The sequence below is a fragment of the Giraffa tippelskirchi genome, chromosome 3 (genome assembly GCF_054371585.1).
Source record: "Giraffa tippelskirchi isolate mGirTip1 chromosome 3, T2T-mGirTip1v1.2.pri, whole genome shotgun sequence".
NCBI classification, from domain to species: domain Eukaryota; kingdom Metazoa; phylum Chordata; class Mammalia; order Artiodactyla; family Giraffidae; genus Giraffa; species Giraffa tippelskirchi.
This window is the reverse complement of record NC_137277.1, coordinates 172,348,805-172,366,889: the sequence shown is the minus strand read 5'-3', so window position 1 is coordinate 172,366,889 and position 18,085 is coordinate 172,348,805. Positions and strand designations below refer to the sequence as shown.

General features: G+C 40.8%; 1 protein-coding gene across 6 annotated transcripts in view; it reads left to right on the top strand.

Moving 5' to 3' along the window:
- COL4A4 (collagen type IV alpha 4 chain) overlaps nt 1-18,085 on the top strand; it is a 147,675-nt gene that overhangs the window by 68,923 nt on the left and 60,667 nt on the right. For all 6 annotated transcript variants that reach the window (XR_014080676.1, XM_081584675.1, XM_081584676.1 and 3 more), the window contains exons 21-28: nt 4,076-4,165; nt 5,160-5,323; nt 10,712-10,784; nt 11,951-12,057; nt 12,987-13,170; nt 14,574-14,642; nt 16,889-16,996; nt 17,481-17,699. Coding sequence is in view for 5 of the 6 variants with exons in the window: in XM_081584675.1 (XP_081440801.1) it covers nt 4,076-4,165; nt 5,160-5,323; nt 10,712-10,784; nt 11,951-12,057; nt 12,987-13,170; nt 14,574-14,642; nt 16,889-16,996; nt 17,481-17,699 (1,014 nt within the window). In the remaining variant the exon portion in view is untranslated. The remainder of the gene's footprint in view (nt 1-4,075; nt 4,166-5,159; nt 5,324-10,711; nt 10,785-11,950; nt 12,058-12,986; nt 13,171-14,573; nt 14,643-16,888; nt 16,997-17,480; nt 17,700-18,085) is intronic.

Sequence of the window (18,085 nt, the reverse complement as noted above, 5' to 3'; positions counted from 1 at the left end):
TCATATAATAATATATATTACTCTTGTGCTTTCCCAGCATGGCATTTAGTTAATAATTGTCTTACATTCTTTTTGTGTGTTTGCTTGGTTTTCAAAATACTTATTGCTAATTCAACCTCAAATCATCTAGAATTGTATAAATCTCTTAATCATGCATTCTAACTCATTACCAGTGTTATCTCTTTGAATAAGTCTCTTCTGGAGCATTATGACTGTTCAGGTTAAGTCAGGTCACAATTTCAAAAGCTGATGCCAAGATCCTGCCTTGAGATCTTCCTTCATTGTTATCCTAGGAATTGTGTCTACCTCTCTGTCTGTCTCTGCCTCTCTTTCTCTGGGTTCCTTTTTCCCCACAACTCATATATTTCTTCGGTGGCTTTCAGTTCAGTTCAGTCGCTCAGTCATATCCGACTCTTTGCGATCCCATGGACTGCAGCACACCAGGCTTCCCTGTGCATCACCGGCTCCCAGAGCTTGCTCAGACTCATGTCCATTGAGTCGGTGATGCCATCCAACCATCTCATCCTCTGTCCTCCTGCCTTCAATCTTTCCCAGCATCAGGATCTTCTCCAATAAGTTAGGTCTTCTCCAATAAGTTAGCTCTTCACATCAGGTGGCCAAAGTATTGGAGCTTCAGGTTCAGCATCAATCCTTCCAATGAATATTCAGGACTGATCTCCTTTACGATTGACTGGTTGGATCTCCTTGCAGTCCAAGGGATCTCAAGGGTCTTCTCCAACACCACAGTTCAAAAGCATCAATTCTTTGGTGCTCAGCTTTCTTTATAGTCCAACTCTCACATCCATACATGACCACTGGAAAAACCATAGCTTTGACTAGATGGATTTTTGTGGGCCAAGTAATGTCTCTGCTTTTTAATATGCTATCTAGGTTGGTCATAGCTTTTCTTCCAAGGAGTAAGCATCTTTTAATTTTATGGCTGCATTCACCATCTGTAGTTATTTTGGAGCCCAAGAAAATAAAGTATGTCACTGTTTCCATTGCTTCCCCATCTATTTGCCATGAAGTGATGGGACTGGATGCCATGATCTTCATTTTCTGAATGTTGAGTTTTAAGCCAGCATTTTCACTCTCCTCTTTCACCTTCATCAAGAGGCTCTTTAGTTCCTTTTCGCTTTTAAGTATAATAAGGGTGATGTCATCTGCATATTTGAGGTTATTGTTATTTCTCCTGGCAGTCTTCATTCCAGCTTGTGCTTCATCCAGCCTGACATTTCTCATGATGTACTCTGCATTAAGTTAAAAAAAGCACAGTGACAGTATACAGCCTTGACATACTTCTTTCCCAATTTGGAACCAGTCCATTGTTCTATGTCCAGTTCTAACTATTGCTTCTTGACCTGCATACACATTTCTCAGGAGGCAGGTAAGGTAGTCTGGTATTCCCATCTCTTTCAGAATTTTCACAGTTTGCTGTTATCCACACAGTCAAAGGCTTTGGCGTAGTCAATAATGCAGAAGTAGATGTTTCTCTGGAACTCTCTTGCTTTTTTGATGATCCATCAGATATTGGCAATTTGATCTGTGGTTCTTCTGCCTTTTCTAAATCCAACTTGAACATCTGGAAGTTCTCAGTTCATGTACTGTTGAAGCCTGGCTTGGAGAATTTTGAGCATTACTTTGCTAGCATGTGAGATGAGTGCAATTGTGTGGTAGTTTGAGCATACTTTGGCATTGCCTTTCTTTGGGATTGGAATGAAAACTGACCTTTTCCAGCCCTGTGGCCACTGCTGAGTTTTCCAAATTTGCTGGCATCTTGAGTGCAGCACTTTCACAGCATCATGTTTTAAGATTTGAAATAGCTCAACTGGAATTCTATCACCTCCACTAACTTTTTCATGTTCATAGTGATGCTTCCTAAGGCCCACTTGACTTTGCACTCTCTAGGGTGTCTGGCTCTAGGTGAGTGACCACACCATTTTGGTTATTTGGGTCATTAAGATCTTTTTTGTATAGTTCTTTTGTGTATTTTTGCCACCTCTTCTTAATATCTTCTGCTACTGTTAGGTTCATACCATTTCTGTCCTTTATGGTGCCTATCTTTGCATAAAAGTTTCCCTTGTATCTCTAATTTTTTTGAAGAGATGTCTTGTCTTTCCCATTCTTTTGTTTTCCTCTATTTCTTTGCACTGATCACCGAGGAAGGCTTTTTTATCTCCCCTTGCTATTCTTTGGAACTCTGCATTCAATTGGATATATCTTTTCTTTTCTCCTTTGCCTTTTACTTCTTTTCTCAGCTATTTGTAAGGCCTGCTCAGACAACCATTTTGCCTTTTTGCATTTCTTTTTCTTGGGGATGGTTTTGATCACGGCCTCCTGTACAGCATTACGAACCTCCATCCATAGTTCTTCAGGCACTCTGTCTATCAGATCTAATCCCTTGAATCTATTTGTCACTTCCACTGTATAATTGTAAGGGGTTTGATTTAGGCCATACTTGAATGGTCTAGTGGTTTTCCCTTTCTTTCTTCAGCCTTGTCCTTTGGTTACTCTCTCACTGTGCTTTGTAAGAAAGTGTATAAATTTGGGATATCTCACTATTTGAAATACCTTTATTCTAATGTGAAATTTGATTGATAGTTTGGTTGAATATAAAATTCTAGGTTGCAATCATTTTTCCTCCAGGTTTTTGAAGGCATTTCCTTTCTTTCTTTCTTTTTTTTTTTTAAGTGTTGTTACTAAGAAGTTCAAAGTTGAATAATCTTTAGATATTTGATCCTTTGTTTAAAGTCTCTTTTTTCTCTGAAAGCTTCTAGGAATTTTTCTTTGTACTCAATGTTCTTAAATTTCACAGTGGTTTACCTCAGCGTGGGTAAATTTGCAGGCACTCAGAGCAGTTTCAATTGAACACAAATCCCTCATTTCTGGAAAAATGTCTTGAAGTAATTTTTTGAAAATATTCTATGCTTTTTCCCTCTGCTTTCTGTTTCTGGACTCAATATATTTGTCTGTTTCAGAATCAATCCTACACATCTGTTTTTCAAATCTTCACCTATTATTCTTCGTCTTTTTATCTTTGCTGACACTTTCTGGTAGACTTCCTCAACTCCATATTCCAAATCTGCTTCTGAATTTTTAAATTTCTGCTTTCATAACCATTTTTTTTTTAATTTCTGAGAATTTTGTTGTTGGTGCTGTTCTCTCCTAATGTGTCTTTTTGCAGCAGCTTGTTCATGTTTCAGGGATGAAATGCCTTCCTTTGTCTGCTTTTTAAAATATATAGTTTATTTTTTAAAGATTTCTTCTTACTGTGTTGTCTGTTTTCTCTTATTTGAGGGAGTTTGTTTTTACCTCCTGCAATTTTTAAGAAAGAGTTCTTAACTATTTAGCTGTTTCTTTGACCAGTCATCCTGTGTGGGGCCTCACTGTCATTCTGCTTCAGAGGTGCCAATTCCTGAACTTTAGGAGAGATTTTTCAGTCAGCTTTGTTCTTTTTCTGCTTCCCCCACAGCCTGCTTGGAGTTCAGCTTTTTAAAATCTGTTAAATCTTTTTACTTTTTTTTTTTTTTTTTTGCTGTTGTTTCCTTTCTCTTGTTTCTTTGTTTTAAAGAATTCTTTTTATAATATTCTTTTACTGTCTGTTTGGAGAGAACAAGGACCTTACTGTTTGCACTTTATCTGTCATCTTTGATCAGATATCTCTGAATTTTTGCTTTTACAAACTCTGTTTTATGCTTTCTTTATTAGGTAATTATTGATAATTGAATGGGGAAAAATGATTTTTGCTATGCACTGATTCTTACTGTATTTGTTTTGTTTTGGTATATTTGTTTGTTTTTTTATTCCCTACCTTACCCTACAACCCACTAACTTAGGGCTGAGATTAGGGGTGGTTTTAATCAATGGTTATGGTACCAGAAGCTTGCTGTGACAACCGTGTGGTCTATTTGTGTACATATTCTTATATCGGAGAGAAAGAATCTTAAGAAAGGAGTGGAAGAAAGAATGGGGGTAAGGGGATGATTGATGTATGAGAGACACTTCTACTTGTTTGGTAGTAGATGTTCACAGAAATTGTGTGATTCTCTCTGTGCTCCCCTCTCCCACTGTGAAGTTGTATATTGTACTCTTGGGCAACCTGGACCACAAGGAATAAAAGGCAAAGTGGGTCCTCCAGGAAGACGAGGCTCCAAAGGAGAAAAAGGCAAGTATTCCTCCAAGTAGAATTTCTAGAAAACAACAGCATGTGGAGGGTTGGGAGGCATTATGACATGTACAATGTGGCCTTTCATTGAGGTTTTTTACTCCGTTTAGTGACCGCTGTGAGTACCTAACTCATTGTGTGCTTGTGACATGATTAGAAATTGCCAAAAAGTCAAATCCATATTTTAGAGTATAAAGAAGACATTTATCTGTCATGAGATTTGTCTCAGAGCGGTGACTCTTTTCCATGAGATCCTCTCAATTCCTTGGAAAAAGCAGAGATAGGACAGTTTTGATCTTCAATTTCGGTTTCTCGCTGTGGGTCCCATCTGTCCTAGATTCACCAAATGCCCCTAGCTCTCCGTTTCTATGCTCTATAAATTGTTTGGTGCGTTTTTGACCCACAGGGACAGGCAGGTATGAGAGCTGAGCAATTTGATTATCCTAAAGGCATTTTTTAGACTAAAAATCCTAATGAGTAGGAACTGCATTTAGTGAATTATCAACTGTGATATGCAGTGCAGTCAGTAATCCTCTTTACATATTTTATTTGGATTCTTTAAATGTTCAAAGTTTATACTCTAACCAATTTTAGTTGTTTTTTTCAGCAGGAACCAAATTAAGAGATTTTTTGTTTTAAGTAGGATCCAAATAAGAGCTATCTAAACTTTTAAAAATAAGAAATTTTCTTATTTTCAAAGTTTCTGCAATAGAATTCAGCATTAGCTTTTCCCCTTGATTTTACCAGGATGAATTTTTTAAGACACAGAACACCCCATTGTCTAGAAACAGTATGTCCACCCACATAGACCATAGCTACCTCCGAATCAAGCTCTGTACCCCTCCCCCATAACATGTTGTCGGTTGTCTGCGAGAAGAATTGTGTGCATCAGACCCTTTTTGTTCTTATTCACACTATTGGTTTTGTATAGTAAGGACTTTATTGGGATTTCATTCAGGAAATATAACAAAGCTGCCTTTTATCCTCTGTCTAGGGAGCTCAGGGCTCTGTGCCTGCCAGCCCGGTCCCATGGGCCCACCAGGCCCTCCAGGGCCTCCTGGGAGGCAAGGGAGTAAGGGAGACTTGGGGCTCCCTGGGTGGCTTGGAGAAAAAGGTTTCCCAGGCCCTCCTGGTGCCAAAGGATTTCCAGGGCCACCGGTGAGTAACTTCCCAGTATTAATCTTTTAACAGAGTTATAATTCAGTTGTGCCTCTCTCTAAGTTATAGTGTGATATATATGTTTTTAATATATATATTGTATATATTGTAATATATATATTTTAATATATATAATGTGATATATATGTTTTTTAATTTATTTTTATTGCAGTATAGTTGAATTACAATATATTATATGTTTTGAATCTATATTAATGGCAAAAAATTGTCTCTGTCCTTTCATTCATCCATTCATCATTCATTTTGTTCAGTCAATTGTTTATTGAGCACCTACTATGTTCCAGGTGCTATTCCAGATACAGCAGGGACCAGAACACAATCTCTGCCCTCCTGGGGCCCTTTCTCTGTTGGGAGAATACACACAGTATGACAGATAGAAAAGTGAATGTACAGTATGGCAGATGGCAATAAAATCCATTGCCATCTAGCGTGGTTTGAGTGGAGAGAGGGAGGGGCAGAGTAGCAGATGTAGTCAGAGAAATGGCTGGAGGTTAGGAGGGGTTAGAGAGCATAGGGTTTTGTAGAAGGGCTGGCTTAGAACTTGTACTCTGAATGCCATGGAGCAGCTGGTGGAGAATCTTAAGGAGGGATAAATCTGACGTTAGTTTTAACAGTATCACACTGGAAGCTTTGTTAAGGACAGACCAGAGAGGACAAGGGAGGAAGTAGGAAGATTTAGCTGAGCAATTGCTCCAGTAATCCTGGTGAAATATAAAGGTGGACAGGTTTCCATATTAATGTTGGGTGTGGCGGGAGGTGGTCAGATTCTAGATATATTTTGACCACAGAGCCAACAGGTTGGCTGTGAGATTAGACATGTGATGTGAAAAGCAGAGAAGTAAAGGATGGAGCCAAGATGGGGGACAACGTGAAGAGTAAGCATGGGGTAAGAAAGGATGCAGAGCCACTGGGCACATTTTAAGTGTGAGGCACCAATTAGACAAGCAAGTGGAAGTGTTAAGTAGAAGCCGAGGTGATTCAAGTGAAGGATCCAGATGAGCGATCGGCCTGGAGCTATAAATATTGGCTCCGTCAGAGTTTATGTGATGTTTTGTGCCAGAGGGTGGGGGAGATCTGGCCGTGACTCTCATTTGCTGGCCGTTCCAAGGAACCATTACAAGTGCCCTGGGCTGAGGCTGTCCCGCAGAATAAGATCAGTGCCCTCCAGGGCACTCCTCTGGAGGCTGGAGACAGCCTTTGTTATGGAGGCTTCATCTTGGGGTGGCCTGGGGCCCAACCAGAAGCCCCAGTGCACTCTTTTCCATTTCCCTCAGGAAATCTTGGCAAAATAAGGTCCCAGTTTCAGAGCCTTAAGTGAAGGTGATTGTTTTACTCTTCCCACACCCTACTTGTCACACTAGCAAAGTCAACTCAAGGAGAAGCTACATCCTTCATACACAAATGTTGAGTGAACGTGGTTGTAATTACTAAGTGTTTTGCATTTTATAGTCTGATTTTTTTAATTCAACATTTTGTCATAGTCATTTTTCTGTGTCGTTACTTAATCTTCTTAGTGAAGGTTTTATTGGCTCTAAAGTTTTTCTGCCTTCATACTGAGTTGCTTCTCAGAGTTAGCGTCTTGGACTGTGAGTTACAGGTTCATCCAGGGTTATCCTGGCAAAAGTTTATGTAATTCAGTTGCTCCAGGGCTCACTTCTTTAATGTTTTTAAAATTTTAATTTATATTGAAGTATAGTTCATTTACAATGTTGTATTAAACTGGCCATATTTCTGATGTCTTTGTTCCTTGTATGCTTCTGTCCATATGACTTCTCTGTATTAAATTCATCAAATTGGGATCACAGTTAGGGACCAGGTTCACACCGTGAGGCACAGGAAAGGAAAGGAAGGAGCGAGGGATGGACAAAAGGACCCACAGACAGGGTGCTCTCGCTCCTCCGTACATCTCTCTTCTGCTGATCCCTGGCCCCATTAGCCACAGGTTGGTGGCAAAGTACAAAACAGAAAAGTAGGTTTATGTTCTCTGCCAATTTTTTTCTGTGATTGGACCAAAGCTTTATATTCCTTGCTTTAGCCTGAGAGCACTTCCTAGGATGGGAGTTTCCCACCAGGACACTCTAGTGCAAGGCATAGGGCTTAGGAGCACGTGGACCAAGCTTCACACCCCAACCCTGACACTGGTGATCTCTGCGGCCTTCCTGGAAAATCGATATCACATCATCTGTCCTCCAGGGTTAGTAGGAATTCAGTTCAGCCATGCACTGAGAGCTGTCACACACCAGTGAACCAGATGACCAGGGTCACTGGCCCTGAGGAGCTGCAGGGCAAACCAAAGGTCACAGACGGACGAGGGCTAAACCGCTGGCAGTTTTGGTTTTGCCCTCACAGTGTTCCTTTTTGTATTCTGCATATGAGATCTGTGGCTGCCTTTGAGAAACTGGAAGTTCATTAACACAGGTCAATGCGTTCCTGCTGCTGCCACAGGCTGAGAGGTGGTCGTGCCTGTGAGAGGAGGTCGGGGTGCTCTAGTTTCCACTATGCCCTTTTGCCTGCTTCTCAGAAGGGCACAGCCGTAGATGGGCATCTACGGCTGAAGTCCCTGTTTTGGCTGTGTATAAAACAACTGGTACATGCCTGGCGGAGAGGTCTTCTTTGTTGCTGCTGAGATTTTGTTGTTGTGTTAACACATGTGTTTAGTGCTCTCAGGTCTTAGGCTAACTCTCCATCCCAAGCCAGCTTGGAACCTTTGTCCCGGAAATTTTTTAGGTTCCACATTTGTTTCACTGGAATCCGAGGCCGTGAAGGCAAGATGGCTTTGTTAACTATAGTGTGTTCTGTACCCAGAATAATGCCTGGCAACTTGTAGGTTCTCAGTAAATCTCTTTATCAAAATCCAAACACAGGGCTGGTCATGTTTTTTTTCCCCTTACTAGCTCAACTAAGTCTATGATCTGACTCTAATACTTAAAATTCTACACCTGCAGCGCATTACAACTGTTTGTCCTAAGTCTCCACTGTGCTGGCTAATAAACTTCTCAGACTCCAGCGTGAATTTGGTCTTCAGGGTGAAAGTGTAGGGCTTCCCTGGTGGCTCAGACAGTAAAGAATCTGCCTGCAATGCAGGAGACCTGGATTCAATTCCTGGGTCGGGAAGATTTCCTGGAGAAGGAAATGGCAACCCACTCCAATATTCTTGCCTGGAGAATCCCATGGACAGAGGAGCCTGATGGTCTACAGTCCATGGGGTTGCAAAGAGTCCATGGGGTTGCAAAAGTAAATTGTTCAGACTCCCAGGGTGAGTTTGATCTTTCGGGTACCCTGGTCTTATTTATTTAAGCATGCCACTGTCAATATCTTTTTGGAGAGAAACTGGTTCATGTGCTCTGGGAATAGCTTTCTGTCTTGATAGTTCATGTACTAGAAGGGCATTTTCATTAACCAACTCTTGGATTGGATGCTGTCTGCCATACATTTTGGTCAGTCTCATTGTTAACTTAAGACTTAGCATAGACAGTAAAAGTAAGAATTAAGACAGCGAACGCTTCACCTAAATTCCCACTTTATGATTCCTAAAGCTTTTTTCTTATCTCATTTGGCTGTTTCTACAAAGAAATTTTTTCGACTCTCCCTTCTGGACATCATTACACACAGGATGGTGTCCTAGGATGATATTTTGGGGAGTACGGAGTGGTGTGTGCAAAGCGATATTTTCTTTACATTAAATGGCTCCCAACCGTTTGGTCCACTTTAATTTTGATAGCTGTTGTGTACATTTTAGGCTGTTTCTTCTCTCACTGTTTGATGCTGCCATTGTGCTTATTTCCACTGGTACCTCTACTCCCCTTCATAGTTCACTGCTCACAAACTGATAGAAACCAGGCAAAAAGATAATGAAATCTGCTAGAACATGTTGTTAGATTGTATGAAGATAAGACAAAGCAGCATCTGTATAAACAAAGCAAATATTCTATTCAGTCATTTTTACTTCCTTCCAGATTCTTATCTATGTTTCTTGATTATTGAAGTCACTAGATAAGTGACCTTAAACTAGGTACAGTGTGTTTCTATAACTGTATTTACTGTAATGCTTTGTCATTCTAATATACCAAAAGTAGGATAAAAGATTTTTGAGATAGCTTAATATTTGATAATAGGTAATGCTTACAAAACCATGACCCAAATAGTCCAGTCTCAGAGCAGTGTTGAGATCAAAAGATGATAAACCCATTGCCAAAATTAGTTGTTTACTTGCCATAAAGTGGAAATACATTGATGACAGAAAGTGTTCTTATTTTGCCTTCTCTTGCTCATCAGTGTTCATCAGAATCACAGTTGTTTTCATCACTTTCATCCCTAACGTCTGCGTTCAACTCTAGTGGCGTCTCTGTTTTTTTTTTTAATTTTTTGGCCGTACCTTGCAGCATGTGGGATCTTAGTTCTCTGACCAGGAATCGAACCCTCTGCATTGGAAGCACAGAGTCTTAACCACTGGACCACCAGGGATGTCCCTAGTGGCTCGGATGGTAAAGAATCTACCTGCAATGCAGAAGAAACTGGATGTGATCCTTGGGCTGGAAAGACTCCCTGGAGAAGGAAATGGCTACCCACTCCAGTGTACTTGCCTAGAGAATTCCATGGACAGATGACCCTGGCAGGCTGCAGTCCATGGATCTGCAAAGAGTTGGACACCACTGAGTGACTAACACTTTCACTTTTACCAGGGAGGTTCCTCTAGTGGCAGCTTTTATGGTTATCTCCCCTCCTTTTCCTTACAATTCTACACTACAACACCCAAGATAGTCAATTTTTTTGATTATAAATTATTTTGAGATGCTTTTATTTTATGACTCACAAGAAGTTGCACAGTCATACAGAGAGGTCCCATGAATCCTTCACCCAGCTTCCCCCAATGATATCTTGTTGTTTAGTTGCTAAGTTGTGTCTGACTCTTTTGTGACCCCATGGACTGCAGCATACCAGGCTCCTGTCTATGGTATTTCACAGGCAAGACTACTAGAGCAGGTTGCCATTTCCTCCTCCAGGGGATCTTCTTGACCCAAGGATCGAACATCCGTCTCTTGCATTGGCAGGCGGATTCCTTACCACTGAGCCGCCAGAGAAGCCCCCAGTGATATGTTATCTAACCAGAGTACATTGCCAAAACCAAGAAATTGACAATGATAGATTTCTATTGATCCCAGCACAGATTTTATTCAGATTTAACCAGTTTTACATACAGTTCAAGAACCTCGATTTTGTAAGGCAGAGAAGAAAGAGAATGATACCAATGGTGCCAAACTAGAATCTAGAACAGGTGATTTAGAAGGAAAGAGGAGAGAGGTTAGATGTATACAAATAACTTTTGACTCATCACAATTAAACTGACTTGTTCTTCTTTTCACCAAGGGAAAACCTGGTGCCTCAGGACTACCTGGCAGCAAAGGAGAAAAAGGTGACATGGTTGTATCAAGAGTAAAAGGTGAGCATAATCAATCACTTTGCTCTCTGCCATTTTATGAATGATGTATGAACCATTCTTTTGCATTAATTTTCCCTGTGACCTAAGACCAATTCTGTAATTCGATTTGAGAGTGTTGAGATTGCTTAAACATATTCCCTGCCCTTCAGAGTCGTGTGAATGTTGAGCCTAAATCCTCTGTATCTTATCTGAAAACACAAATACTCCTTTAGTCACATACTCAAATCCTCTTTGTTGTGAATTGGGTTTGATTGAAACAAGAACTCCTTTGACTTGCCCAGTGTTTATTCACTGCATTGTAGTATCTTGTATTAATCAAGAATGTTTGGGGGGACTTCCTTGGTGGTCCGATGGTTAAGACTTCATCTCCCAATGCAAGGGATGCCAGTTTGATCCCTGGTTGGGGAACTAAGATCCCACATACTGCAGGGCAACTAAGCCTGAATGCTGCAACAAACATGACCCCATGAAGTCAAATAAATATTTTTTTAAAAAGAATATTTTGGCTGTAAGTGACAGAAACACAGCTTCAAGTAGTGCTTTTAGAGAAGTAATTTACTGACTTAATTAAGAAAAATGTGAAAGGTTAGATGTTTGATTTGCACTGGGACACCTGCATCGGGAGGCTGTCTCGGCATCTTATATCTTTCATTGTGCCATCTGCATTCTCTCCCCATCTGGTTTTCTCTGGGCTATGTGTATGTGCTCGCAGGTGGCTCCAAGTTCACAACCAGAGGTGAAAGAGAGCTCTACTTCTTTTTGCTCCAGTTAGGAAAAGAAGTCCAGGAAGGATTGGATTAGCCTGGGGCACATGCCCAACTATGGACCATTTCCCCATTCACTATAGCCAAGGGATGGGTACAAAGTTTGGCATCACACAAGCTGAGGAAGATGCTGTAGAGACTGGCACCTCCACAGACAATCTCTGTCAGAATGAGAAAAGAAACGCTTCTCAAATAAGAGAATCAGCGGGTTTGGCCACTGTCAATCTCCCCTCTGATTTTTGCGTGCTTGTCTTTGCATGACTTTAGTCAGCTGAGACACTCAGAGGAATCTCTACCTGCCCATGCAGAGTCAAGGTCATTGCCTTTATTTTTAGTCCGTTGTTTCCTTTCGCCTTTGCTCACTGCTGAGAAGGACTTAAATATTTTGGCCTTTGTTCCCAGGACACAAAGGAGAAAGAGGGCCTGATGGGCCCCCTGGACTTCCAGGGCAGCAGGGACAACACGGTCGAGATGGATATGCTGGAGAAAAGGGGGATACAGGGGCGCCTGTATGTATAATTCTCCTGCTGTAGAGTTTCACTCATACAGTCACATAGCATCCCAGTTTAAAAAGCTAAACTCAGTAAAGTGTCAACATGCTGCAAATCAGAGTCACCTTTGATTTACTGCCACAAGAAGGTGGTTGTTATAAAAATATGGCATATTGCAGATGTTCTAAAATCCTGAGTGGTGGTTCATCATGGCAAGACGTTCTGTCTCTAGTCTTTGTATTATTTCACGGTGTTAATTTTCTTCTGGGACCCTTGTCTCTGTGAAGCCCCCGCTGGTTTCAGGTCTGTTCAGTTGACTCTGTAGGGTGGAGGATACACACAGGTCCTGAGAATTGCCTTCAGTTCTGTTCCCTGATGGAGAAGCACGTGAGGCAAAGTGGCAAACAAGAAAGGAGGAACTAGTGCAGATCTACTGGATAGACATATTGGCTGATGCAGGGTCCCACGAATAAATGGCATTTCTGCATTTTTCAAACATGTTTTGGACGGAGATTACATGTAGCTAATGAAATTCATAAGAAAAGACTATGAGACATAATGTAGGGGACATAGGTTCGATTCCTTGTCAGGGAACTAAGATCCCACACGCCTCAGGGCCAAAAAACCAAGACAGGAAACAGAAGCAATGTTGTAACAAATTCAATAAAGACATTAAAAATGGGCCACATCAAAAAAATCTTTAAACATAAAAGATGTAACACACATAACTTTCTGTATTTGAGGCATAACGTACACACTTGACAAACGTATACTGTATATGTCTGTAAAAAATCTAGGTTAAACATTTTAAATTACACTTGCTATTAAGTAACTTCTGGAATCACTGGCTTTCTGCATGCGTTTCTGTAGCCTGCGATGACAATGATAGCTTTGTGTTCATGGCCTTTCAAAGACTGATGATTGACTTGTGATGCAAATGTTCCCAGGGTGATCACGAAGATGCAGTCCCAGGTGATAAAGGGCCTCCTGGACTGCCTGGCCCCCCTGGCAGAGCGGGACCTAGGGGGCCCCCAGGCCTGGGATTTCCTGGCCCTCCAGGAGAGAGAGGGCAACCAGGAGCTCCAGGCTACCCAGGCAACAGGGGTGCTGATGGTCGGAAGGGTCAGAAAGGTAATTTTGAATGTTCTTGTGGCAGAATGTCAGGTGAAATTATGGAAACTAAAGTGAGCCTCTGTTCTGAGCAGAGACATTACAGCTCTGGCAGAACCTCTAAAATAAAATTCCTACAAGTTGCTGTTCAAACCTCGAATGTTGTCAAACAAATAAAAGCATTACAGCATAATCAATATTTAAAACAAGTCTTTAAAATGCTAAGCTGTCTTTGCTGTTTTACTGGCTTGGCAAATTGCCTTCATTCATTTCTCCGTATCACTGTGGACAATCTGACTGTGTTAAAATTACATATGTGTATATACTCAAAATCTCTCTGTTTTAACAGTCTTTGGAGATATTTTGTTGTATTTTAATAAAAAGCACCAACATTTCATTTTAAAATACAGCATTGCCCATGAAGACCCATTTGTAAGCATTCTAGGGAGAAAAAAAAATTGGGCTTTTAAATATATTTGACAGTTATTTGAATTCCAAACAATAAAGTGATTTGTAGTTTTATAGCTGAAAACTTTTAAAAACTTGGAAAAAGATTTATTTAAGATTTTCTCTTTTGTAATATGTATATGTACCTTGGGTTACATAGTTAATTGTGGAATTTTACAATATAATAATATCTTTGGTTCTTGTTTTGACGACATAGAAAGACTAATACCTCAAAATTTGATATGGATTAAGATTATGGTCTGTGACCATCAAAATCATCTAGCATGATTTTTATTCATGTGGTCCATTTTTTATTTGACAGCATTTAGTGTAATACATTAGGAGATGTAATTTCTTTTAAAAGGGGAACATTTTATTTTAAAGGAGAAGAGTACTCAGGGGCACAACTTTGAAGTTTTTTTTTCACTAAATAAAATGAGGGATGACAAAAATCACATTGCAGAGTCATTAGGAAAACAAGAGAGAGAGAGAATATATTTGGAATGTGGTAGGCCCTCAGTAAACAGCATTTGTTATTAATCTCTCTCCCAGTCTCTTTTTTGGGGGCACAATTCCCCTACATCCAAGCTAGGGGCCAAATCTTGGAATCTCAGTGTTGGATGCTTGCTACTGTTTCATCATTTATCAGAGCTTCTGACTCCACTGTATCAGGCATCCATGGACCTATACATTTATTATTTTCTGTAGGTTATTAATTAAACTATTTCTTAGAATCAACATTTTCCTTATTCCCCTTCTGTTTATTACTGTTTTGAGAGTTGAAGTTCAGATTTCAGGATAGATTTTCTGGAAATTCAAAATAAAAGTAATTCAAGTGGCCTAATGATGGCCAGGAGTCTTTTTTTCTTTTGAATTTCACATTTTCTATATGAAAAAGCATTTTGATCAAGCTGTTATTGAAATTTGCATTGATCTATCAATTGTATGAATGTCACTTTTTTTTTTTTTCATTCCAGGTGATACAATTCCTTGTAACGTAACATACCCTGGGAGGCCAGGCCCTCCAGGTTTTGATGGTCCTCCAGGTACGATCAAGGAGAAGTTCCTGTCATACACATTCTCAAAGTAAAAGAACCTGCAAGACAGATAAACCAACAGCAAATCCTCAGGGAGTTCTTCAGGCTCTTTCTACCTGATTATAAAGTTTTGAGGGACTCGGGAAACAGAATTTGTAGGCATTACCCCTAAGTCCCCAGTCTACCGAACACATTCTGAATCATATTTCTGTGCAGCAAAATTTACCTTGATTTGATCACATATCAGCAAAACTGACTGCGCTTTTAACACAAAAACTGAACATTTTAAAACTCTATCTTTTCTTTACCTGTGCCCCAAGAGTGAAAAAGCTGCTTACTCATTATAAATTTTACTCTATTCTGTTGTCCAAGAGATCCAGATTTCTGACTAGAGACATTCTGAAAAATGCCCACGCATCTACACTTTTATATGCCCTGACTACACTTTTATACAATCATGTCACTTGACTCAATCACTTATTTATAGCTGAATTTAACCCAAAATTTATATAAGAGATTTTTTTTGCTAATTATTTTTTATTGAGTGGGCCAAAAAGTTCATAACATCTTACAGAAAAACCTGAACAAACTTTTTGGCCAACCCAATATTTATTGAGTTCACTTAAATTGATCCATTAAGTACTAGCATGGCCACTAGAGGTCACCTTTTTGCTCTACGTCACTGCAGAAATTATTTAAAGGTTGAATGATGGATGACCTTCTATTGCCCTCTATAACCACTAGCTTTCATCCCAATAATGTTGTATAACAACCTCCAAATTGCACTGGGCTTAATAAATCATATTTATTTTCTCTTGTATGGGTCTGTAGTTGGTTGGGGTTCAGCTGACATGAGCTGTTCTCTATTGACTTGGTCCCTGGCTCCAGGTCAAGTCAGATCAGATCTGCGACACACACCTTTCTGTGGTGCCAGGGTGTGCCCTGCTCCTGTGGCTGCAGAAATGCAAGAGGGTGGGCCCCATCTTCACTGGCACACCTCACACCTCTCATTGCTTCATGGTGTTAGTTAGGATCCTTTTGGCCAAAGCAAGTCACACGACCAAGCCCCAGATCAAAGTGTGGGACATACAGGCCACCCACCACAAGATGGTAGCTTGTGGAAGTGTAAGTTTGTATCTGTGGAGTGAAGAATTGTTGCTTGGCTCACTGAATGTTCATTTTCACATTGACTGATACTATCATGGATAGATGTGTTTGTCGCTCGGTTGTATCTGACTCTTTGTGATCCCGTGAACTGTAGCCTGCCAGGCTCCTCTGTCCATGGGATTCTCCAAGCAAGAATACAGGAGTGGGTAGCCATTCCTTTCTCCAGGGAATCATCCTGACCTAGGGATCGAACCTGGGTCTCCCACATTGCAGGCAGATTCTTTACCTTCTGAGCCACCAGGGAAGCCCCTATGGATGGATAAAAAAATGCTTATGATTACTTTCAGCAGTTTCAGCCTCAAGGGAAGTGAACACTCAGAGTTTCAGTTAGCAGTTGTTAACTCCTTTGAAATCCATAATTTATAAGTTATTTTGGCTGAGATAGCGCCTAGTAAGAAATCACAGAAGGTTTAAAAAAACTCAGTTCCTTTTGCAGGTACTTTTTGCCTGTACTTCATATAAGGGCAAATGTAAATAAGTGAAGAGAAATAGATTTGGTCTTTATTCTGGTGTTTTCTCATCAAGCTACACACTGGCCACCACTTCTCTCCTCTTAAAAGGAAGGTTGTACTCATGTATTTGTGTTTGAGACTCAGTGTGGGAAGGTATCAAAAGGTTCATCTGAGTGGTGGTGTAAATTCTTTACTGTATGGCTTCTGAGAAAGTAACTTAATACACATCTCTGAAATACTTGGTTGGAGCAAATGACATAAAATGATTATATAAATATGGCTAGGGCTTCCCCAGTGGCTCAGCGGTAATCAATCTGCCTGCAGTGGAGGCGACACGGGAGATGTAGGTTCGATTCCTGTGTCGGGAAGATCCCCTGGAGGAGGGCATGGTAAACCCACTCCAGTGTTCTTGCCGGGAAAATCCCACGGACAGAGGAGCTTGGGGGCTGCAGTCCACAGGGTCACAGAGTCGGACTCAACTGAGCAACTGATCAGGCACACGCAGGCAACACTTTTACATGAAGTAACAATATCCTAAGAAAGATTTAACATAGTTTTTGTTTTTCTTTAAGTCATCTTATTTTGTTCTCATTTGCTTTGTGTTTTATCGAGTCTGTGTTTGTTGTTATTGTTTAGGTCCAAAGGGACTTCCAGGTCATCGGGGTGCTCCTGGGCTGAGGTGTTTGGATGGGCAAAAGGGTCAGCGTGGCAAACCAGGAATCTCAGAAAGACCTGGTCCACCTGGTAAATAAGAGCTTTTCATTTAGAAATGTCTGGATACCTCTAAACTGGATGATTACAGTCAGCAAATGGCCCAGGGATCCCTACATGAGTGGGGAATGGTTTTTTTTTGATACATTAAGCACTTAGCTATCTTTCGATAACTTCTAGGCTATAATACTTTTGTGACTTTTCAGGGCTCCTTAAGCCTGGAGCATGAGTCATAAGCTATTATTGGTCTATGTTGTTAGAAACTGCTCAGTCTAGACAGTTTGCCAGTAAAAGAAAGCAATATGGAAACATCATTGGCTTATAGGAAACACAGTTACGATTTATTTTTCAACAACAAAAAAACCCAATATTTCTATTAAGCTACCCTTTAATTTTAGTAAGTACCCCCGTATTTTAAAAATAATGTGTTTTTAATTAAAGTAGTGTTCTTACATGTGTGTGTGTGTTTTACACATATTTGTATGTGTAAAAATTTAAACAATTTTCTGTTGGATAGGTTTCCGTGGTGATACAGGAGAACCAGGTTTGGGAGGTGAAAAGGGGTCCTCCTCTGTTGGGCCCCCAGGCGCTCCAGGTTCACCTGGAGTGAATGGTCAGAAAGGACCCCCAGGAGATCCTGCTGTCGGCTACCCAGGACTCCCGGGAAAGAGCGGTCTTCCAGGAGCACCAGGGTCCAAAGGACTCAGAGGCGATGCTGGGCGTCCAGGGACCACAGGTATGAGGGCTTCACTGTCCCCTCAGTCCATAAAGCCAAGTCCCTGAACAGGTCCCTGAAGATTGTCTAGACTGTTTCGCCTTAAAAGTGTAGAATGTAAAATGTTCACTCGAGTATCTTCCCTCATCTATGGGCAGTGGTTGCATTTCTAATAACCTGCATCCCCAGGGTTGCCTCTGCATTTTATTGGTTGTTTTTGAGCCCATCTTACTGTGGCTCAGTCAGTTCAATCTGATCCAGTGGCTACCATATGTCCTTCTGCTTTGGACTCAGGACAGTACGTGAGTGCTGAGGAGTAGGGACCCTGTGACCTTCCCACTGCCCTTGCCCGGCTGAGAGAGGGCAGGACAGAATGCTGGCAGATGCTGTATTAGGTGGACAGGTGA